The 25,501-nt window shown below is 41.2% G+C and overlaps 1 protein-coding gene across 4 annotated transcripts in view; it reads left to right on the top strand.

Moving 5' to 3' along the window:
- Positions 1-2,597: 2,597 nt before the first annotated feature.
- paqr6 (progestin and adipoQ receptor family member VI) overlaps positions 2,598-25,501 on the top strand; it is a 37,263-nt gene continuing 14,359 nt past the window's right edge. The window contains exon 1 of one of the 4 annotated variants that reach the window (XM_033640323.2): positions 2,598-2,917. In XM_033640323.2, coding sequence (XP_033496214.1) covers positions 2,857-2,917 — 61 coding nt within the window. In that variant the 5' untranslated portion in view covers positions 2,598-2,856. Of the gene's footprint in view, positions 2,918-3,167; positions 3,385-8,461; positions 8,620-21,005; positions 21,147-25,501 lie in introns of those variants that run through there. The other 3 variants (XM_078171417.1, XM_033640324.2, XM_033640325.2) reach the window with 3 other exon arrangements.

Below are 25,501 nucleotides of genomic sequence, written 5' to 3' on the forward strand. Positions count from 1 at the left end.
GAAGGAATCGAAGGAAAGAGTTAAAGCTTAGAGGGGTGGAAAAGTTAAAACAGTGGAGTAAAAAAAAACAAAAAACATCAGAAGAGAAATGCGGGCGAAACGGCGCTATAAGAAAGAGCAGATCTCCCACCTCCCAATCCTAAACATAAAGAGTGACCCCCAGTGGTCGGGGTGCGGAAACGGTGGGGGAACGCTACACGACTTTTAAGTGCCCCTGGTTCACACCCTAACCAGGAATACACTGTATATGTTAGCCAACGAGTACATCCGTGTCGAGAGAGAAACCGCACACACACACACATAAACACATTCACGCTCAGATGAAACCATATAGATGTTTAGAGCAGTGGTTTGGATTTCCGTTCCCTCCTTCCCTTTCCCTTCAGTCTGTATCTGAGAAACAGGGTAAAGAATGTCACGTCTGGTAGGACTGCGCTTATGGAAAGTCGAGGGTGTATGAAGACAACTTAGAGACAGAGACAACACTCTGTCCACCTGACACCCGAGGCTTCCAGCCCTACAAAACAAGCCAGGCGTCTCATAGCTCATAGGCCTCTAGGAAAGGTTGAGGAAGACAAATGTACACTTCTCTGGGATCGGTTTCTATTCCTCTGTGGCTTTTTTTTTTTTTTTTTGGTTTTGTTTTTCTTTATTTGCGGTGTACTTTTGTGACCAGTGACTTATGTATTGTGCTATCTCTGTACGAGAAGAGAAAAGGAAAAAAAAAAACACAAAAACAGGTGTCGACCCTGTTAAAAGTTTTAATTTGGATTTTATTTTTGTACCCAAATGTTGTTTATTTTGCTTTTTGTAAGCTAAATCTGAATGAGATATGCAAGAATGTTTAAGGGAAAGGGAAGGGGTTGTTGTCGTGCGTTGATCCACTGAACAAATCCTTTAGTTCTGAAAAGTAAAAAAACAAAACAAAACGTATAATCCAGAATTTATTTATCAAGGTGTCATGTTAGAGGGAGCTAGAAGCTGATTAGCCTCGTGTTGTAGCTAGTCATCGAAGAGGCTCAGAAGAAAAAGGGGCCAACTGACTTTCCCAGAGGAATGTGGGTTGTGTTTGGACCCCTGTAAACTCCTAAAATGTATCCCATCTACATCACCATTTCCATAGTGACTGTCCCATCATGCACAGTGCAAAAGAAAACCAGTATATGTGTGTGGCCATGCATTGAACAATAAAAAGAAACTCGTATAACATGATGACTTCTCTCTTCTTCTTATCATTTTTCTGTAGCATCTAAAACACTGAATGAAGCAGTCTGACATTAAAAAATCTGTGCTTCTGCAACGAGCTTGTCAAAGAGGGGCTGCTTACTACAGGACCGACGCGAGAACGCATATTGCCCCATCTAGAGCCAGTTTGGTTTGTCCATTCTGAGCTACTGTAGAAACATGGTAATCTCCATAGATGTAGATCCACTCACTTGGGGTGTTTCTCAAAGTCAAGCATCCTTCCTTGGGAGAACGGGTCCTCCCAAAGAAGGATCCTCTAGAGGCAAGGCAAGAGTCCTTCCTAGCATTTGGTGAACACACATTGGAACAGAGTGTCCCCAGGTGTGCGTCATTAACCCTTAGCAGACTGAGGGGTTTTCAGATTATTGTGATAATTTTGGCACTCTCTAATGTTGTACAGCTTGAACAAATGTAGACCGTAGTTTCAGAGTCATGTGACTTTTAGGAAGAATATTTTTTGGATTTTATTTTAAAAAACAAACAGGTAGACTCATGAAACTTTTGTGGCACCTTGCACTCTATCACGGCTGTAAATGATTACAAACTTTTATGTCTTAATCAAGGTGTTTTAAAAATCTCATTATGTGGCAGTGGACACATTGGAAAGCGGAAATGATGAGGTTTCTGTCAATGTCTTATGCTTGTATGATAAAAACCCCTGGAGATATTAATCCAAATAAATGACATATTTATCTAAATCCTGAAGATGCCGTGCCTTCACATCTAGCAAATCGTGTGCAAAGAATTGTGGGTACACATGTATCCTTTAAAATTCTCTGAATGAAGGACTGTCCTCGGTAGAATTTGAAGGATCCTTAGCATTGGAACAGTCCTTCGGCAAGGTTCGATGACGTAGCCTCCTTGAAATTCGTCCGTTTCAGGATCCTTCCATGACTTTGAGAAACAAATCCTGTCCTTGGCAGAATTTGAAGGATCCTTGACATTGGAACAGCCCTGAGGCAGGATTTGATGATGTAGCATCCTTGAAATTCAGCAATTCAAGGATCCTTCCTTGCCTTTAAGAAACACCCCCTACGTAGATACAAACAGCTCATTCTAAGGTAACGAAAACTCTTACTTTCAGGTACTAGTGAGACATCAAATACCATCCTGGAAGTCCAGCTCAGATCTGTGAATCTGAAGGCTTCTCAGACACCAAAGCTCTACACAGAGGGTTAATAATAATCAGAGACATTTCAACTATGAGGTCTTTCTGCCTCTTCTCTCAAACTAGGTCTCCATGTGACATTCTTTTTGTTTTGTTTCTCTCCCTTCCATCTCTTGTGTTCCCCTCTGTCCTGGGCCCCATGCCCACCACTGACCGAGCACACAGAATGACCAATCCCCTGGCAGCGGGTTCAGTGCCACTCCAACAGAAGACGGCTGGCACCGGAGCTGCCCCCCTTTTTTTCTGTTTTTTCTGCTGGGTAAGGGGGTTTAGAAACCTCACTGACCCAAGGCAATTCTCTTTCTGTGAGCCCATGAAGCTGTGGGACTGCAGGGACTTCAGAGAGGACGCACCGGGCTGCAGGGACAGGATGAGGGATTTAAACATACAGAAAGCCCATTAGTTTATAACTTGAGTCAAAGCGGCTGTGATCTGTGTGGGAAATGTCCATGCAGGGGTCTGTGCTGGCGGTGGGGAAATGCCTCGCCTGCTTGGAGTACATACGTAAGTAGCTTGTCTTTTGCGCATGTTTGGGCTTCACATGTGCGCCTTATTAATCATTTTCTTGCGTAATATCTCTCAGAAATGTTAATGCATTTCATCCAGAATTAATGCCATCCGTGTTTGTTCTTATGTTAATGATGCTGGAGCTCTTGTCCTCTCTGCCTTGTCTCCTGACAGCGGAAAACAAGGCTTTTTTCTTTGCCACATCCAATGGAAAAAAGTCTCTGCCCCGAGGGTGGGATTTCGACATTAGGGGATGCAGTGGTGTTTTTATTCCGTTACTGCAGGAATGTGCAGAGGAAAGTGTTTGGTTCAATAGGGACGGGCCCTGATTTTAGAACAATTATGGATTTATGATTTTTATATTCCCAGAAAATTACGTCCTCAATTGTTCCCCCCTTCCCGCGCCTCGGAATCCCTCCCTGCAGTGATCCCACCGGACGCGTAAAGCTGAGAGATCAGACCAGGTTTGTGTTGCGATAGTTTTCATCATCACACCGTGACTGAGAGTTTCTCTGTCTGGAGTTGTAGTTAGCTCACACTCCTTCCTCTCCTGAAGAGACTCTGGAGGGTTTTACTTGTAGGTCACTCCCATTTATAGGAACTGAACGCGTCTGTGCCAAATAGTACTTCCGAATAATTTGGTGATATTACTGCCAAGTTTTCTTCCTTGGAAATAAACACGCTGATATGATTATGTATTGAACCTCTCATGTGCTGTGGCGCAGTTTTTATTGAGCACGCTTTCAGTGTTTGAACGCAGCATCACGGGTCAAGCTTTGTTTACGCATGCCCATTCTCAGATGCCCATAACTATTTCAATAGCTATAATAATAATTTTTCATGCTTTTTTCTAATACTTTTATATTATTTTATTTTCTCGCATTTTTTTTGTCTTTTTTTTTTAACCTGTGTGTGATTTCCAGTTGTGCAAAGTACAAATCACATTTACTTTAACACTGTTGCTATTTCATTATAATTTCAAGTACTTATACTTTATTGGAGTTTTTCCATTTTCTGCTATTCTACTACTTTACTTCACAACTGAGAGAGAAAATGACACCCTTTTTCACCCTTTTCTTTCTTTCTTTTTCTTTTTATTTATTTATCTATTTTTATTTATTATTCTATTTTTTATTTTTTTTGTATTTTTATTTTTGTATTTATTTTTATTTTATATTTTTATTTTATTTTTACTTTTTATTTATTTTTTTATATATATTTTATTTTAATTATTTGTTTTTATTTTTATATTTTTTATTATTTATTTTTATATTTTTCTGTGTTTATTTTTATTTTTATTTTTTCATTTTTTATTTATTTTTTTATTTTTTATCATTAAATTATTTTTATTTTTTTATTTTTTATCATTAAATTATTTTAATTTATTCATTTATTTTTTTGCTGTACTGCCTTTATTTGAGAGTTACAGTTTCTGTTACTGTGCATATGACTGGCTCATAAAATATGATGAATTGCTATAAATGTAATTACCCAGCAGTGTATAGTGTGGTTAGTTAGCTTCACATTGACCAACAATAACAATCAGAGGGGCCATTCTGCATAATAAGTACTTTTACTATCGATCATTTATGTTGGTTTTGCTGATCACTTCAGTAAAACCTTTTTTCTTTTCTGTAATAGAGTATTTTTAAAGTGTGATATTACTACTTTTAACAAAGTACTTCTACAACGTTAGGTATGAGTAAGTTATTTGCGATATTATTAACATTATTAATAACTTTACTTGTATAGCGCTATAAAAACAGAGTAACAGAGTCCCTTACAGTAAAAGGATATGTTCAATACAATCTGATAAAATGAAGATAACTAAAACAATAACATTACAAGCGACTGAAAAGGTGCCTTTTAAATGATAGCTCACTAGAAGTAAAAGCAGCTGTGTTTGCTCCCCTCTCAGATGAGTATGGACTCTTACTCCTGAGTCTCTATATATTTCACAAGCTGTGAACAGGAGGGATGTTGTTATTTCGCTGATGTCACACAACAGGAGGTTGTATTGGAAACACCCTGCTATTGTTTGCTATTGTAGGAACTCAGAGTATTCTGCTATGTAGATAGATCTGATCAGGAAGTTAGGGTGTATTTGGGACACTAATACAGTTTCTGACAGTGATTTTATTTGCTTTTTTAAATGCAGCACTTAAAATCAATGACTTGTTTTGCCAGGAATATGAATTCACTGGTGAGAAGTGCATGGTGTCACACTTCCCTCAGTCATAGTAAGTCCAGTTCTGATCTTGTAGTTTGATATTTATAGCTAATGATGACCAAGCAAACATATTCTAGAAGTGGGAAGTGGGACGGGTGAGGTCAGTGAACTCCAAGCACACAGTCTGAGCAGTCTGGTGAAGGTTTGCTGTGTTCTCGTGTTTTTATTGAATGCTTGGAGCTAAAACATGTGTAGTGTCCCTCAACTGTTTTAACACCACACTGCTCTGGGTTTGGCTAAATGTAGAGGAGACCTGATGAGATAGAAAGTTGTGTTGACACAAACTGGATGTTTGTGTTGTGCAGAAGGAAAACAGGATGTCCTCCCTGGTCAGCGCTGGGACAAAGGAGTGTCCCCGCTGGCTCATATGAAGGCTCTCATGCCTCGAAGTCATGTGATGCCGTAGAAATAAGTCAGAGACGACTGGACTTCTTGTGATCTCGAGGACATTTAGTCATTCAAGAGGCTTAATCAGTTTCGCTGAGACATGGGGAGTTACTTCCTGTATTGAGCGACATCACAGGCTGGGTCATTGAGGTCATCAGATCATGAGACATTACAGTATGTTTAGCCATGCTGGTGCCGTGGCTCTAGGGATGGAAATAATGGTCTGTAGGTCCATCTTTCACTTTGGTCCAGGCTGAAATATTTCAGACAGACATTCATGGTTCCCAGAGGATAAGTCCTTAATTTAATACTTGGGTGTCAAACTCATTTTAGTTCAGGGGCCACAACAGCCCAGTTTAATCTCCAGTGGGCCGGACCAGTAAAACCATTACATATTAAGCTATAAATAAAAACACCTTTAAATTTTTCCCTTTTTTAGTGTAAAGAAGTTTATTCTGAAAATCCGTTTACAAAACAGATGATGATCAGCCCGTGATATCCTCAGAAAAATATGTGCAAATTCAACAGTGTCTCAGTTTTTCCAAATTCAGTCAGTCTGCTACTCACTTTTATTACATGTGCCTTTTTTTTTAAAAATAATTTACCACTAAAGTGGAAGCTATGGAAGAAGCAGGCTAAGTCATCCTCTGTCTTATAAACTATTCACAGTCTGAAGTTTTGTCAGGGCCTCAGCAGCAGGGTTCCACCAATACAGTTTTAAGATGGAAGTCTGATACAGATTCTTTTGTACTGAAGCTGTTCAATATCTTTAAATATGACCACAGTAAGTGTCCATTGTTATTTCAGAGAGCTGTATTCTGGTCGCAGTGGAAAGGCAGCATTTTACATCAAGCACCAACTCACTGTTTAAACCTGACACCTCTTAGGAAGAATGTATATTCATTTGGAAAATGTAGAACCTTTCCAGAAATGTAACTAGGCAGTGGAAACAAAGCTTTTATTTACTTTAATTTCACAGATAAGAAACAATATACTGTGTAGATAAGAAAGCCTCCACAAAATTAGCATTTTAAGTCTTGTGTGTGATTTATCCTGGCTTCATATGAGCAGAGGAAATCTCTGCTAGTCACTAGGCTAATTTATACAATGTAAAATCCCATGGACTTGTGCTAATAACGTTAGCATGTTATATTTGTTTGGAAAACATCTTTAGTATAAGACAGTTGTTTTGTTAGTGAATCTTGAAAGCTGTAATGGAGCTGAATTTTGTAACGTTACCTTCTTTAAATGTTGCTGTTGTCCCTCGTTTTATATGAGTAGAGTAAAACTCCGTTAGCTGCTAGGCTAATTTATACAATGTAAAATGCCATAGGCTTGTGCTAAAAACATTAGCATGTTGTTTTTGTGGGGAAAATGTGTCAGTGAATGCTGAGAGTTATAGAGAAGGTGATTTGTGTAGTTGTGTTTGAAATTGTCTCTATTAAGCCATGTTTAATGTGTGTTTTGAATCGACTATATTTTACAGCACTTGAGAAACCCTGACCCGCTGACTTGTGTTTTGGAGGTGTAACCAAACATACTGGATTACTATTACTTACTGGCTGTAAGCTAAATAAATAAACGATCCGTGAAAAAAATATTTTTTCTAGCGGATGTCTTAGTTACAACATGATTGAGCTAACTGGAGTAGTTTCATGTCGTATCCGACAACGGGAGGCTTTTAACAGATGACGTCCTGATGTTAGCTTTGCTGCTGCTGTTAGCTGTCCCTGTCAGCTGCAGCCACTGATGCTTTCTAGACATCGTGATTTCCCAAAACTGAATAAATACCACACATAGCAACACAAAACTGCTTTGCTAGCTCAATCATGTTGTAACTAAGATATCCGCTGGAAGAAATGCTTTTTTAATCAAGTATCTTTGGTGAAACTGCACTGATTTCAGCACCAGAGAGGCGATATCTGTTGCCAGATCTCGCGAGAGTGTGTTGTTGAGACAGAGACAGTTCTTGAACAAAGTAAATTTTCTCCTGATTTGTCCGTCTGAAATTTGCCATTGTGATGTCGGAATGTTCTGAAGATATGTGGCTTGTGATAAATGGGTCCAGTATTTGCTTCAATGAATATGGAGCGAAAGAATCGGCCACAATCTGTAATCATGTTCATTTCTCTCGCTGAAGTCAATGGACTCAGGACCTGCTGTTAGTCTCCTAAAGGGGCGTGGTGGTCGCGAACCCCACGTGACACTGATACAGGAAACTGACTGGCAGTGGACCGTCTTGGTTTATCCACCGTCTTTGGTGTAACTGCAGAGTGACACAGACACACCACTGCACAAGTATAAATGCTCACAATGGCGTAGGCTACGGCGTAGGGTCTGCGCACAAATATAAATCCCGCTTTAGCCTTCACATTTGCATCAATATTAGGTGTGCTAAGTCATTTAGGGGGCCAGATTGGACCCTTTGGTGGGCCGTTTCCGGCCCCCGGCGGTATGTTTGACACCCCTGGTTTAATAAGTAATGAGTTTGGTTCTCTGTATGAGGTTTTGTTCACAATTCTTACGGCTCTGTTTTGAAGTATGAAAATTGGATTAGTAATTTTAATATGTATTTCCCTACACTTCCACACAGTAAGTAGCCTAATGTATGGCAGAATAAATGATTGTTAGGGGTTTTTTTAAATTATTATTTTAGTAAGACTTACCACAGGTCTTTGACCTGTAACAGAATATTTTCCCACTGTGTTCTAGTATCTTGGATGTGAATACTTGTCCCCCCACTGGTTTCGTCACATGAACGTTTCCACATGTTTCCACATGTACCCCTTGTCTTGTCACCAGTAGCGCGCGCGCACACAGGCGTTGCACACACATGGCTCGTGTTGTTGTTGCTTCAGTGATCCACGTGAGCACCGAGCAACGCCTCTTACTGGCTCGCGCGGAGCAAGAGGAGCAAAAGAGGCTGTAGACCTGACACTGTTACAAAACCGAGAGACGACCGGGAGCGAAGGAGAGGGAAACAGACGCCCAGACGAGGCTGTCACACGCACGGCGAGCTTTTTGCGTTTTTACGGAGACAAACTGGAGGAAAGCTTTAACCTCCGCATGTCCGAGGGTCGCGGTAAGTCGATGAAAACTAGTGTTTGTGTGACAAAGACGCGGAGATGTTTTTCCTCGCTGCATTGTTGAGGCTGAGTTTGTGAAGCTGCTTGTGTCTTCACCGTCTCCACATCAGTGTACTTGGTTTTTTTTTTAAAAGCTTGTGTCAAAGGAATTCCTGGGAAGTCTTGTTTAAAGAGTAAGGAAAATGAAACATAAAACACACACACACACACACACACGAGGCTGAAAGATTAAGACAAGTCATCCTGAGAATTAGCTTCATGTGACTGGCGTGTTTTCCTTAATTGTTGCTCTGGAGATGTGTCCAGGCGAAAATACACTTGCAATTTTTTTTCCAGTTTGGAGATGTTTTCCATCTTTCCATAGTGTAAGCAGCTGCCACATGGACTTGAACTCCTCTTTTCCTCAGTTTGCAGCCCAAACAGGGCATAAGTAAGGGAATGTGTTTTGTAGGTGGACCCATTAATACAAACATTTGTCACCTTCCAGAGTTGCATCCATTTTTTTGACAAATTAGAGTTCTACCTTCTCCTATGTGAGGATTTGCAGCTTTTTCCTGATTTATATTGTAGTAAACTGAATTTCTTTGGGTTTTTTGACTATTGGTTGGACAAAACAAGACATTCGAAGATGTCACCTTGTACTCTGATTGTTTCCTGACATTTTATAGAGTAAAATTTCAACTGAGAAACCATTGGAAGCAAACAGACTTGCTTGTGCTTCTTGAAGACGTTTTCATACAAGAAGCTTCCTCAGTTCTTCTTCTTCTTGGATGACAGGTGAAACGTCTTCAAGAAACGCAAGCAAGTCCAGTTGCCTACGATATAGCATTATGATTACCATGACCTGAGGTAGACTGAGAATCTTCACTGGCATTTGAAACAAAATCACTCAAGTGTTGTTGTTTTCTTTCACTGCAGCTGATAAGAAAGTATGAAATTGAGCATATAGTTGGAGATTAGAAACAGGACATTCTTGTGTGACGTGTGTTTAACTATTATTTAACCCACTGAGATTGAAAATCTCTTTTACAAAAGACCTGGCCGGGGTAGCAGCCAATCAAACACATTTAAAATGCAACAGATACAACATATAATACAAAACAGCAATTCAAACATAGTGGCATACATGTCTCTGTCATCACATTCATCAACGGATATAAGTGTTTCTAATTTTCAGTCTTTTTGAAGGTTGTTCCATGTCCAAGGTGCAGAGTAGGAGAATGCAGTTTTCCCCAGATCTGTTAAAACCCAGCGTACTTTAAAAAGCAACCACTTGGAATAGTGTACCTGGTAACCACCAGAGCTGACACACAGAATGGTGCAGAGGTAGGCCAGGAGTTTGCCCCATATTGCTTTATAGATGAAGATATACCAGTGCTGTTGTCTGCGAGTGGTCAGTGACGTCCATCCCACCAAATTATAAAGAATGCAGTGATGAGTAAGAAACCCTTTTAATAGGAATTGTGCAAATTTGCAGGAAAGCCCAAACAGTCTTTTTTCAGCATTGGCAGTATAAAAACAAAATTGGGGAGTGCAGCAAAATGCCGCCTGCCTACTTTTGTTCATACAGAATGTGCCTTTTTCAGGGCAATGGGGGGCGTGAGCAAGTAACAAAACGTGTAGCTCAGCATGTGACGTAAACGGTGACGTGGGAGGGAAGCCGCGGCTGGACAGCCCTTCAGCGATTCTCTCATAAGTCGGCCCGTTCTTCACCGTCCCCGTCATTTGACGGTTAATGGCCTCCTCGTTTGCGAGGGCAAGGAGGGCGCACAATTCCTTGTCTCCTCAGTTGCTCATCTTTACAGTGTCTGTCAGGTTTACGTTTCCCTCTTGCTACTAGCTGCTCGCTAATTCCTGCTATCAGCTGTTTCCTGTTTATCCACCACCAGTGGGTCACACATGCAGCGTCATCAACAGCTCCTCCCACAAGTCTTCAACAGCCCCTCCTGTGGTGGAAGGCCGCCTCGGTCTGTGTAAACTAAAAGGGTTCCACCAATATGTCTACCCTACGAGGCGGAAAATCGGGCACCTCGGATCAACTCGCCAATCTGGCTCTGTGTGTCCAAACACTTGCAGCTTGCCGGCAAAACGGCCCAACATTCGTGGAAAATCTGGCAGTGTAAAAGGGGCTATAGACGCATGGTACACTCAATCAAGGCTATGTAAAATGGAGGAGGTTGCATATACGAAATGTCACCGTAATCATTCACAGACAGAAAAGTAGCTTCCACAGGTTTTGTCTTCGCACTGAATGTAAAACAAGATTTATTTCTAACATAAAAACCAGTCCTCACTTTAAACTTCCGAACTAGAGCAGCAATATGTACAAATGAAAGCTTGTCATCTGTCCATATACCCAGGTACTTGTATGAGGAAAACATGCTCACGTGCTGACAGTCAGTTGCAGGTACTGTATAGAGGAATGAAGCAGTGAGGTGGGGGTAGGAGCATGCACATGTCTCTACAGCACACCTAGCCAGTTGTTGTTTTCTTTCACTGCAGCTGATTAAAATAGATTAGAAAATTAAGTGTATAGTTGCAGATTGAAAACAGGATATTTTTGTGGGACATGGATAAACTCACTCACGTGCTGACAGACAGACAGTTGCAGGTAATGTATAGAGGAATGAAGCAGGGAGGTGGGGGTAGGAGCATGCACATGTCTCTACAGCACATCTAGACAGTTGCTCAAGACTTCTCTCTTGCTTAAATTTATGACCATGTTCAGCTGTGACTTCAGAGTGGTTTCTATCTGACACTGTGTTCCGTCTTATTTGTCAAAAAGTACCAACGGTTACATGCCCATCATTGACTCAAAGTGTTATTATAGTATTGAGAAGTGGGTTTCATCTTAAAAGAACACAGATACAGGTTTTAGATTTAACATTTGGTTGACTAAAACAAGAGAAGGTGAAGATATTTTAATGGATATGAACTGTTTTGATGGTGCAGGGGAAGCAGCGGTCACCTCTTTGTTCCTGCAGTTATCCCCTGAGATCTGTAGGAGCACATAATGTTACATAACCCTGAACAGTGCTTTCATGTGAAATGTAGACACATACCAGGAATTGGGTGACCAAGGAGGAACACCTTCACTGAAAAAAACATTCCAGCATGACTTCAGACTCAAAGCTGAAAGAGGGAAGTTAAAAAACACATCTCATGACAAGGTTAAGTGTATGTTCCTGTGTACAGGGTTACCCCATGAGGTGTCACATACTAAAGTAACCTCGAGCGCTTGGTCAGAGGGAAGTAGTGAATTTGTGGGGAAGGAGGAGATGTGAAAGACGCAGATGCAAGATTTATGACACAAAATCCTGGTAGATAGCACTTATAAACATGATTAAAAACACTTATTTCCAAGGTGGTCCTTGATGGAATTGACAAATCTGCAGCAATTTTAATACCTGTTTCATCATTTGACTTATTTTTTTAAGGAAGAATGCCAAAAAATTAGCTGGTTACAAGGGGTGTAACGATACATTGATCTGGATTGATACATTCAATGATCAACGATCCAATACTGTTGATGCAAAGTGAAAAATTGTGAGATTCCCACGACACATTTGTGTCACCATTTCAATCCGAGCACACCTCCTTTGTAAACATTCAAACAGTGCTAGCGGCCAAGTGTCAGTCAGATTATGGTTAGCAGCCAAGGAAAAAGATAATGAGGATATTTACTGATGTTGTCTCATATCGGTCCCTGAATTGAATTGAATCGAATTGTAATTGTGCTGTGGCAGACTTTTTGATATCAGCACACTTTGTGTTGTTGTCCAGAGAATAGATATAATATGGTGTCGTGGTGAAACTTTTGATTTATACCCCTACTGGTTACAGCATCTCAAATATGAATGTTTGTTTCTTTGAAAATGAACAGGGTACCTCTGAGTTTTGGACGCAAGGGGCTTTTTAAACTTTTTTGGGAGGTGAACCAATGCTTAATGAAGAAAATAATTGATAATAGATAATGAAATTAAGGCCCAATCCCAATACCCCCCGTTTTCCACTACCCCTAGCCCTTGCCCACTCCCCCTTGGCCCTCGAAATGAAGCAACGAGGGGTAGGGGTTGAAATCTTTCCCTAGGAATTGGGACACCACTCAGTACGTCACCGTATCGGTTACATTCACGCATAGGTAACTATTTTAAACAGGGAGCCGCGAGCCATCTACATTTCCAACTGGCATCTACAACTCAACGGTAACGTTAGCTACTATAGAGTGTGCCAGTAAACCCGGAACTCCGTTAGTGCTTTTAGCACTTCCGGTTCTCTTGTCTAAAAGTCAATACGTTTTTTGAATGGGATTTTGGTAAAATGCCTCAAATAAGGTCTGTGGTTAACAAAAGCTTAAGCGAGTTTCAGGTTTTGTTCTACGACATAAAACACGTCAGTAAATACCCTACTTGTGAATTTTGAAGCTTTTATGTATCGTAAAAAAGGCGGTTGCTAACAAGTTGCTCAATACGACTACAAACCCTGTCGGGGACATTAAACGTCATCACCCCCGAACAGGGGAGAGTGCTGGCAGTCCGCCATTACAGCTTCTTATTTAGCTTAAACAGTCCGATTTCCCCATTATACAATGTTTTTAAAATAAAGCAGCTGAAATCAGTTGAAAGCTTAGTGGCGGTGACGTCAAGAGTCATGCGTCCGTGGAGTAGTCATGTAGTCCGTTAAAGCCTAATGTTTTTTACTTCTGGCAATCACATTTAAGCTTCAAATGTGGTATGAAAGGTGTTCATATGTGAAGATTATCTCGCTGAACAAAACCTTTAACTTGTGTTAGCCACAGAGCTTATTTTCTGACATACTCCAAGACGCAATGCAAAAATCACATTCATTTTCTCTTCCGGGAACCAGCATGATGCTAAACTTCCGGGTTTTGACATCAGCCCTGGCACACTCTATTATGCTTGCTACTAATGTACCATTAGAGTAATAAGATATGTACGACAGGGGACTTCTGCTAGCTAGCTAGCTAACCAGCTAATATTACGAGGCAGCATAGTTATACTAGCTGGCATACACAGTTTTGCAGAACAGGACAGATGACAGACGCCAGATAGTACGAGCTAGCTAGCTAGATAACATGTAACCTGACGACCGTAACGTTAGCTAGTTGGCTAGCTTTCTGTCAACTCCAATCTATATTAGTATTGGGGCAGGCCCTAAGTCTAAAATATTCACATTTTGCAAGCTGGAACCTTTGAAACTAGGACTGGCACAATACCAGATTTTCACTATATGATTACCTCGTCCATTTTTTTTTTTTAAACTAAGAAATATTATAATGCTGTCAGTCAAATTCAACTTTGTTTAGTCTATAACCATAACTGTATAAAGTCCTACAATAAGAGCAGATACACTTAATAAATGTAGAAAAGGCAACCAGATGGTGTTGACGGAGGGAGACAAAGCAAGAAGGGAAAGAAACAGAAATGATTTAAGAGGCACCGGACATGATATTATTGTATGTGATTTATTAACATGATATCAACATTTCATTGTTTAATATCATGGTTATCATCAGTACTGGTATATCATGACACCCTTATGTGGAACTCATGCCTGATAACTAACTTTAAAGAACTAATCAGTGGTGATTGTCGAAGTGTTTCAGCTTTAATGCAGTTAAAGGAAAAAGTACAGCCTAAACGTGTGCTACTGTTGAAAATCAGGACTCCCTTTGTTGGCGTGTTTCGTCATTTGTTGGTTGTTGTTTTTGTTTTGAATAACTGTTGTTGGATGCCACATTGAGATATTTTAACAAAGTGGCAGCAGACATCTGGTTTTGTTGTCCGTCTCCCACAGAGAGCAAGAGTTTCCTTCTAAACTCATGTTCAAGAATAAGAAAAGATTAATTGTAGAAACCCAATTCCTCCGATGACAGTTGTTTAATAGACCATACTTTAACGCAGTGCACATCTTAGACACTCAGTGATACCTTTAGTACCCTAACTTGAAAGACTGGCTCTCTTAAAGGGGTACCTTGCCAATTTGCAACCAGCTTTGTATCAAAACAGTGTGGCTAGTATGTGGAAATGGACTGTGGGGAAACTTCCCTCCATCTAACCAGTGCCTAGATAGCCCTGCCTGATGATGTAATTTACATAGTCTGGCAGAGTTTCTCTGGTCTTCGGGCTGTTGCTCAAACTTCAGGCTGTACGTCTGCATTTTCATATTGCCTGCCACCCGTGCCACCACTGCAGACACAGAGTATAGAAGCAGATCAAGCGAGAGACCCGTCCCTCTCTCTTTTATCTCTCAAACTCAGACTGGCTGTGCAGTGCTGATTGAATATATATCAAGATTATGTTACTGTATTGCCTCTTTCTCGCCTACAGTGTTTTTTGGAAACATATTTTAGTGCCGTGTTCAGCTGTAATAGCAAGGGGTGGGGGAAAAAAATCAATACAGCAAAGTATCGTGATATTTTTGTGTGGCAATATCATATCGTCACACAGTGCCAAGTATTGATGTTTTTTCTTCGGGGACATAATTTGCATTTGAAAAAAGGTAATAAATCAGAATATATTTTATCGCAATACTCAGCATATCACAGCATATTTAAAATCGCAATAATATTGTATCGTGATAATAACGTATCATGGATCCTCTGGTTATTCCAATCCCTAGTAATAGTGAGAGTTTGTGAACAGGAAGTGGGCACCATATTGTTTCCTGATGGTAAAACTAGGCAGCGCTGATCAAATATAAACCAAGATGCTGTCACTGAGTTGCCTGTTTCTCAACTCAAATGTTCTCAGAAACATGTTTTACCTTACTGTTGAACTGTAATATGTGATCATTCCTTGCCAGCTGGCCACCATTGTTTCAAACATATGTGTTTTGCATTATATCACCCACCAGCAGGAGCATTTATTAGTCTGGGATGGCGCAGTGCACTGCACTCTGGTAGTTGTAGGTTTTCTACCTCATGAGTGAAAGCATCATTTGTCTCTGTTTTCTCCGGTTACGTAGCACCAATTTCAAAAGTATTTGCATCTTTCTACTGCATAGACATCCTAGTTTTATTCAAAGGCTGTCTTTCCAGCAGTGAAATACCTCGTCAATTGCTATGTTCTTAGTCGTCTTATCACCAGTGTGAAGAGCAAACAGGTGGAAGCAGCATGTTGAGACATCACAGATTAAATTTTATATGATTAACTATAATCGCCACGTGCCAGACAGCTACTTTTGAGTTCATGAATATGAACTGTAAAAGTACCAAATAAACATATTATCTGTATAGAAATAGTGCATTAACCATCAGTGAACCCTCTGGTGGAGTCAAGTGCTTTTTGGGCTGACCATGTTCTAGGACAGTGGAACGCTTCATAGCTTGAGCTGCAGAATGAGAACATGCAGTACAAGGCACATGTGTCCATCTGTGTGGGCAACATGCTCGCTTGCATAGCCTTCTTATTGTCAGCCTCTGGCAGATAAAGACGTCCATTGAGAAAGGTCACATGACGACATCACGCAAGAAAGGGAAAGAATTTCAGATGTCAAGAGAAGAACAAAAAATAGGAAGGAAGTTTTGTTACGGTCAGTTCAGAATTGCCTTAGGACTTTCAGGTAGCAACGGTTGTCTGGAGGTTTGTGCAGTTGCTGTTAATCTCATGAGCAGTCAAAAGAAAAATCTTCATGTCATTATTCTTGTACTCCTCCCAATGTTTGCTGAGTAAATAGCCTTTAAAAGCCTAGACACACCAAACCAACATCAAAGGACAAGTGGCGACGAAGGCCAACTGTTGGGTCACCTCACATCGTCTGTGTCTCTGCCAAAAAGTTGCACTTGAATGCACCACAGAGACTACAGCCAACTAGCACGAACATTCTGCACCTGCATGAGAGGAAATATCTCTTCACACCAGCAGATGGTTGTCATCTGTGTTTGTCATTAAAAAATGGGAAATGGAATACCGGCAGGACAGATTCAAGATGCTAGTTAGCCAGTTAGCACATGAACGAAACGCATGCAAGTCTGTTTGCAGGTCTTAGAGAGAAAAGAGTTGTATTATGTCTTTTGTGGCTTCAGAGGGAGCTGTGTGAAGTCTGATAAATTGCCTCATGTGGTGTCATTTGAGTCAGCATTGGTTGGGTTGAAGCATTCGATTTACTGGTCCATCTACGTCCCAACCCTCACCTATGGTCATGAGCTCTGGGTAGTGACCGAAAGAATGAGATTGCGGATACAAGCAGCCGAAATGAGTTTCCTCCGTGGGGTGGCTGGGCTCAGCCTTAGAGAAAGGGTAAGGAGCTCAGACATTTGGAGGGAGCTCGGAGTAGAGCTGCTGCTCCTTCCTGTCGAAAAGGGTCAGTTGAGGCGGTTCGGGCATCTGATCAGGAATTCCTCTTGGGCGCCTCCTGTTAAAGGTGTTCCAGGCACGTCCCACTGGTAGGAGGCCCCGGGACAGACCCAGAACACACTGGAGGGATTATGTATCTCATCTGGCCTGGGAACGCATTGGAGTCCCCCAGGAGGAGCTGGAAAGCGTTGCTGGGGAGAGGGACGTCTGGGGTGCTTTGCTTGGCCTGCTGCCCTCGCAACCCAGCCCCGGATAAGTGGATGAAAATGGATGGATGAATGGACTAAAGATGATGTCATCATTACAATACTTACTGCATCAGTACTTGTTATTGTGTTAGAAAATAATAGTGAAGGGGTATATGTTCAGGAGATGGGCAATTTCAGTTTCGGCTTCCTATCTTGATGATCGTAGAGAGGACTGAATAATTTCATGAGTCAACAATGTCTGATTTCAAAACAGAGATAAAAACTGTGCTTATTAAAAACACAGGCTGTTGCGTCACCAGATATGACCGTGAGCTAACTGTCAAAAGCAGACATCACCTCTACAAACATGACTCCCCTAGAAACACTTTTAAGTTTCATTTTGACATGATCTTCGCAGAAGCACTAGACAGGAGGAGCCTAATATCTAATCTCAAAATCTGCAGGAAGCCACAGCCACCTCCTAAAGGTGGATGTTATCTCTTGTTGGAGAATGCGTGCAGGATTTAATAAACCACTCAAACAAAAAGCCCTTGTCCTGTCCAAGTTGTAGAGAGGCCCCACAAAGGGAAAGCAAGTTTTCAATTATCATTAGATAGATAGATATCATTAGATTTTTAACCCCGTTTTAAAGATCTGTATCGGGCAGACTAAATGTGCGTTTCATCTAACTTGGTCAGCACAAGTCCATGTGTTTTATACCATGTGAAGTGGAGCCAGCTGACTCAGTTATTCCATTAAGTGACCAGGATGACCTCGGGAAGCAGGGTGGGGTGAGAAGAAGCGTGTTTTTGGCCTTTGCATGCTTGTATGATGCTTCGTGTCAACACTGTCTGTAACATCGTTGGTTTTGTAAATCTGTGGGAACTGATTTTGTAAAGTCGGGTTTTTATTACTTCACATGCTGTGTGTTTTGTCTTGTGATTGTGGAGAGTTGTGTCAGTGTTTTTCCACTCATAGCATGTTGTGCTGAAGTTTCTGCTCTGATCCTGAGCTTCAAACTTTGATTAAGTGCTGTTTTTGTCTTTTATGTCATGTTTGGAGTTCAGCACTCCGTTTTCATCCTCTCAGACTTCTGCTGTTATAAACACTTTGGTGCAAGTCTGTTTGTGTGTCGGAGTCAGGGTTGTGTTCAAATGTAAAGCATGTTTACATGATTTGTATGCTTGTTGTTGGACAGCATGTCAGGACACACTGACCTGCTTCATGGGTCACCAAGATATGTGTCTCCGGATGTCATTGCAGAAGAGTGCCTTTCCTCAAGACTTTTTTCTGGAACATGTCCACAAACATCAGGGGCCAGAGGCATAAAACTCTGTGTATAATCATGACTAAGTGTAAAAGCACAAAGACAAATGTGTTTATGCATTCTTTTTGTCAGATTTATAAGGCTGTGCACATGACTTATTCTGCCTAATAAATCTTAATCACTATGGCGCTGGGCGCATGAGCAGGAGCCTCATTTCCACACCCATAGTTCGCCATAAATGGATGTAGAGACCCCCTTAAACGTCATTTGCATATCGATATTAGACCTGTCAGTGAGACATATGGTAAAGAAAGTGCAATTTTCACCAACTGTTTCATATCGTTGAGGTTCTCCAATGGTGCCAGAGCAGCTGTCATTGCACATGGCTGTGGCTAATTGCAGCGTCCTTGCCACTAATTCATGATGTTCCTGCAAACCATCATCACGGTAAAATCTCAAATTACTATTAAACCTCAAAAGGATGATCATTCATAGCGCTCATGTTGAAACCAGAGATTGAATGATTGTGAATTTTAAAGGCTGATATGATTATGATAGCTTGGAACAGGAAAAAGCTGGTACTGATTAATCAGCCGACATTATTTTCTCTTTGTTTGGAGCCTCCATGCAAGACAGTAACCAGAGATGGGCAGTAATTCTGTTGCATGTAATTGAAAATATGTACTTCAGTTACTTTTGAGTGTTTTGTAATTGGTAACAAATCAAATGGAATTTAAAACACAATACTTGAGAGTGGAGTAATTTTGTTTGGTCAAATACTTTCTCAAGAATAGGACAAAACCCCATATATGGCTGGACTGTGTGTGAAACACTAGAGAGCTCTTATTTTGAAACAAGGGCTTTTACTTTGAAACAGGAAGTGGTCACATTGACAGTCAGGAGGCCTTTCCCATTGCTTGATTTTGTGCCTCCTTGGCTGAATCCAAATGTCCAGACTTCACTACACTTGCAGACTCACTGACTTTGCGGGTGCGTTCATGGGAAGTCTGCGAGTGCTTAGGACTGTTCAAATCCACAGTTCAGCCAGTCCGCAAGGGGCCTCAAGCGGACTTCCTGCGGACTTCCACAGAGTCCACTTGGGGTGCAGACTTTACTGATTTAATAACCCACAATTCATTGCAATACGGACATGACGTTGTGGGTGTTTCAACTGTTGAAAAAGAAATGTCATAAATGTGTAAAGTAGTTAAAAATTGATAGTTGGGTCTATTAAAATGTTACTTGAATTGTGTAGGCCAGATATAATATTCAACCACATCGTGATACAGAGATATGTATAAGTGTAGGCTGTAGAGGGACTGGAAATGTATTTTATTATTGTGCAGTGAAATAGACTAAAAAAATGGCTGAAAAACAACAAAAGGTCTTCAGTAAATACCCAATTTATTGAATAATAGTCGTGTCCTTATTTACATTCATCAACTTATATGACATATATATGTTGTACGTTGTGAATTGAATTAAAAGTAAATATGCTCTGAGAGAGATCATAGAATACAGCAGTGGGCTTTAATAAAACAATGGACAGATGATGCAGCTGTGCCTGACATCATATTTAATTGACATGGCTTTAAAATGACAGCTCCAAAGCAAGGATGTCTCATTTTGTTTTTGTTTTGTAATCGGTCAAAATGATAAATCAGTTGACCTTTAATTGAAACTAACTTTACAAAGAACTTCCCAATTCAGGATAAAACGAGACGGCCATTAACAGGGAGATGATGGCTCAAATGTAAATGAAATGAATAATGAAACGATCACTCAGAAATAATCCAAAATTAAGTTTATAAAGGTGCCTTTAATTGTCATTTTACAGAGCGCTGTGTAGCCTGTAGAAAATGTCACCTAGCTAAGTTAAAACCGTCTGTCTGCCTGGTCTGAAGTTTGCATGATGTGCACGCATTCTTATTTCACATTCTGTCTTCATAAATACCGGTTTATGTGTGGGAAGAGGCCCACGCATGGTTTTTGTACATATTCATTGTTTATACATCTGGCCCCAACTGTCCAATATTAATGGTATTACATTCTGGAGTTGTTTGGTCCTCGATGGCAGCATTTGGCATCCTGAAGTCCACCAGCTTCAGTCTCTCAGACAGTTATCTAATCTACATAGATTTTGCGTGCATAGATGTTACCATTCAAATCAGTCACACAGTCTGCCAAACAAAAACACATCCACATCTTAACATGTCTATTCAAATCATCGGCACCACGCGATGCTGATGATCTGAATTCAAATTAGGTTTTTTTTCCACACTGCAGTGAACCCAGTGGCTTTTCCAAGCTATTGTCATCCACACAAGCTGCGGTCTTGTGTGTGTGTGTGTGTGTGTGTGTGTGTGTGTGTGTGTGTGTGTGTTCCCTTGTGGGCTCAGATATTATCCAGCCGTGATGAATGCAGGATTTGTACCAGTGTGCACGCATGTCAGTGCTGGGAGTATTTGTGCATGTTCTCCAGGGCAGGATACTGTGTGTGTGTGTGTGGGTCTGTGAGCAGCCTCATTTCCATCCAGTGCAGCGTGTAACAGTCATCCTTTGGCCCCTGCACTCTCAAGGCTTTAGCCTCCACAAAGCTCACTTTGTCACAGTTAACAGGCCGGCGCCTGCAGCTGGGTTGCAGGAAGCGGCGGCCTCCTCTTGTTGCTCCCACGTTGCTAGAGACCTGTCAGGAAAGACGCTTGTCAGGAGAGACTGGGGGGGAAATGCCCGAACTCTGATGTGCACAGGCAAGTCAATAATGCTGAAAGGGTTATAGTCTGATACAGCTCTGGCTTTCAGTTTGAGAAATTCACTTTATATTAAGAAGGTGAAAGTGACTGTTTTCATGTCTCCTCATGTTTGTGATCGCACTGTCACGTCCAATATGTGTATTAAAGGGAAGATACTGTGATTACTTGGCCTAGTTTCTGTAAGAGTGCAACCATATCACTACAGCGAAACAAGAATGTCCCTACAGGACAGTTTATACTGACAGTCAGGGGGTGTTAATGGCAAAAAGGCAGTTTTGGTGTGTGTGTAGCTTGACCTTACAGGACATTCTTAAAGTTTCTTTATGCGTCTGCGTACACTCGACACAACGTGCATGCAGTTGCTCCGCAGTTGCTGTGTGCCTATCATAGTTCTACGTCCTGTTGGTCTGTGTCGATATGCAATTCTCCACCAAAGCGCTTGGGGGCGCGGTGTTCTGTTATATACCTACATAGACTCTGTGACGTCTATGGTCGTTGCTCGTTCATTGTTTGTTTATCTTCTGGCTTTGCTCTAGTCACAGTGAAGATGGCGACCAAGAGAGAAAGACCGTTGCTGGAGCTCGAAATGATCGACATTGAACAACAAATGCTCTTATTACAAATGTTACGACGACGACGACGAAGAGAGAGGCGACTGCACTGATGGTCTGTACGCCCGTTGAATGGCTCCAGGCGGTGTTGTGGTACTACAGCAGGAAGTGAAACCTTGCAAAATGCCAGAAATGACATAGTTTGAAGGACCAATCATAGCTCTTGTGGTCTGCGTTGGGTCTGCATTGCCTCGACATGTGGTTACAATTTTTTGGAGGTGCACATCCCATCTCTGCGTCGGTCGCACAGGGATGCAACGCCTCTGCAAAGCCCTCTGCATCGTAGGTGTGCAGAAGCATAAACCTTGCTTTATACTTAAGGATGTGGGCTTTTCGTAAGTAAATGAAATAACTTAAATGTAATTTATTAGTGGTTAACATTTGTTTGTTTTCATATGCTTATTAGAGCCCGACCCTTACCGGAGTTTGAGGCAGATGCTATCAATATTTGAGAGTTTAAACACTTGCCAATATATTGGCCAAAGTTTCTTTGAACTTAAACTCATAACTCATTACACAAAGGACCCCATTTAGTTATTGTATTGAAGAATTGTTCACAAAATATGTACTGAGCGGGACATTATAAACTTGTCAGTGTGTTCTGGTGTACAAACTATAACTAAATTACCCATGGCATTTATTATCTCTTTTTTTTTTCAATTGTATCATGCTGTATTTTCACCATGTTCTTCCAAGTACATCATCTTTACAGTTTAGTGATATAAAAAGGAAATTTAAAAGAACAATACATAGGAAATAAGAAGAGTACATTCATTTTAAGTTTGTTCAGTTTGGATTTCGTCATTATGTACAGAAACACCACTTTGATATGTGTTGCCTTTCTGTACTGCGATTTCTTATCATGCTAAGCTAATGCATGAGCTAACCTGTAATATTCGCCATGCATCTGTTGTGCTGTAGTGCAGAGCTTCATCTCTTAATGAATTTTAATACAGAAGTAAGGGTGGAGTTGCACAGAGATAAGAAAATATAATTTAAAAATCATGTTTTTTTTGTATTAAAAATTATTTTAAACAATACATAATATAGATATATATATATTTAGCTATGTTTAAAAGAATACTATGTAGGATTGTCGGTTATAGTTTGTAAACACGCTCGCCAGTGAAAGTGAAACTAAAAGCCAACCCCAGATTCACCCAACTGGCGTCTTGTCTCTTTTGGCACTGTCTCTCTGGGACGCCTGCTGCTTACGGTCTGGCATCTGGTCGCTACCTTTTTATAAGGCCCCACTATTACCTGAGCGCTTTGAGGGTACACGTCAATTTACGTCACAAGCACAGAAAATAAGAAAATACAAGCGGAAGGCAGAGTTTCTGCAGATAAATACACCACCACACACTTTTAGAAGACATAAGTGATGATTAAGAGGGATTATATCTGTATGAGTCTATACATTGTTTTTAGGAAAATCCTGTATAATTCACCTTAAGTGGTAAAAAAGAAAAACGCGGAGGATAAAAATACTGTCAGCTTATTACTCACTCAACTGCAAACGTCCATACCTGCTGATGAGTTCAGTGTTTCCCATTAATTAATGAAACTATGGCTATGGCTGGTTTAATTTGACCCGCCATAGTTTCTAAATAAAAGATTTAGGCTGCCGAAAGTATTGACTTCTCATGATATAAATAATATCTCGAACGCCGTAGCGTTTTGTGCCGATGTGCTCAGGCTGTCAGATCCAGCGCTCGACAGTGGGAGCGTTTCACTCCACTAAAAATACGTGTGCGAACTGTAAAAAATATTTAGGGGCACATGTGCGCATAAAAAAAAATCAGCCAAAGCAGCCTATATTTTTGTCAATAAAAAAATATGATAATCTAACCGCAAATGTTGGAGGAACTCCAGCCGCCATCCCTCTTCCCTCTTCCCCGTGTGACACGGTTATGGGCGGTTTTCCAAGCCACTGTCGGCACAGTGAATCTAAGTCCCACTGTCGGCTGGGTGGAAATAAGCCAAAGGGCTCTAGTTTCCTGGCGCAGCGCAGGGTGGCGCAGGGTGGCGAACCCTGCGCAGAGCTAGTTTCGAGCAGCGCAACCCGAGGCGCTCTCAGTTTGGTAGTTTGGCAGACCGAGGTGCGCTGAGATGGGTGTGGCGGCGCAGCAGGGGGAGGTGTCGACAGATCCAGCTTGGCACAGTGACAGTTTCGTGCCAAAAGGCTTCGCCGAAGGTGCGCTAAAAGCTCGCCATCTGAAACCAGGTCTACTGTCAGCTCAGGGGGAGCGCGGCCGGTGTAAGCCGAAGTTTGGCTGACCGGCGGACAGTGCGCACACGTCACCAAAACCTCACAGGCAGGTTTCCAGAATATCAGGCACATTAACAATGCAATAAATACCCAAAAACCACCATTCAATGCAACTATCTGCAATCAGCACATAAATGTATCTCTATATCGACTGTCCCGTCACATCTGATGTCAGATCAAAGGGGATTGGCACCGTTTGGCACGTTTGGCACGCGTAATGGAAACCCAACCTGATTTGATTAACACAGCTGCAAACTAATGAGTTCACATCCCTCTCAGCCAACCACAAACAGCCACAGCATCAGATAGGGAGTATATATTCAGCATCTGTCATCTTAGAAAAGTCAAAAGAAAAGAAACAGAGTGAGACTGCGAGAGAGAAAGAGAGAGAGCGCGTGCACGAGAGAAACGCATCATTGATTTACAACTGTGGTGACCTCCTCCCAGGCTACCTTTGCATCATCAGCCCGTGGAGGTCTGCTCGCAGTTCCGTATATTCTGACACTGCGAGCAGACCTCCGGGACCAAAACATCAGTTTCCTCCTGGGAGGAGTTTGGCCGTCTGACGCTGCTGCTCTCTTCTGCCATGGCGAATTGAGTAAACTCTCATTACGCCTTCACGCGGCACATTTAAGGGCGAGGAGAGGGGCTCATTTGATTGGTGTGATGTGTGTAAAACCCACTCCACGCCTTCTCTCTTCCCTCTTTCCGACTTGCGCAGGTAGGAGGGACGGAGGTGGGACATTATATAAGATAATCATATTACAAAGATAATATAAGATTCAATAACATTAAAGACAAAATTAAATTGCAATACTTTTTCAAAACTTGATGATTTTACCTTTCTGTACATTTTGTATACAAGTCGTCTGCCCCCCCCCCCCGCCCCCATAGTTTCCCAAAGTCCTGTGGGAAACACTGGTGTTTGTTAGAATAAGTCATTTTTTAGTATTTTTGACAGACAGATGTTGTCAAGGTGCAGCCTGTCTGTAAAGTAAACATCATGTTTTGGTGTAAGAAGCTGTTATCTGATGATGTTCCCCCTCTGTTGACAGGGGAGGAATGTACCGTGTAATATTGGCTGTCCTTACAAACATGTCGTTATGACATGCTTTGCCTCCAGTCACAGGCCACTGCAATGTAACAATGCCGGGCATTCTTCAAATAGATGTCTGGGTATGTCTCAAGAGGAGCCACAATAAGAGATTGTTCTCAGTGTTGGCTCCAGTCAACAAAGGCCGCACTCTCCAGAGGACTCTGTCATATAAACTTTAATGCTAATATAAATTTTGCTCCGTGAACATCTTTGCAAATATTATCTTAAACACAAGGTTTGGGAAATCCAATATGTTGTTAGTGTGTGTGTGTGTCCAGTGTGTAGGATTTAGGGGATATATTGGCAGAAATCGAATATAATATAATAGGTATCTTTTCATGGGTTTATTATTGAATTGTGGAGTTATGGAATTATT

This window comes from Epinephelus lanceolatus, chromosome 10, assembly GCF_041903045.1.
Source record: "Epinephelus lanceolatus isolate andai-2023 chromosome 10, ASM4190304v1, whole genome shotgun sequence".
In the NCBI taxonomy this organism is placed as follows: Eukaryota; Metazoa; Chordata; class Actinopteri; order Perciformes; family Serranidae; genus Epinephelus; species Epinephelus lanceolatus.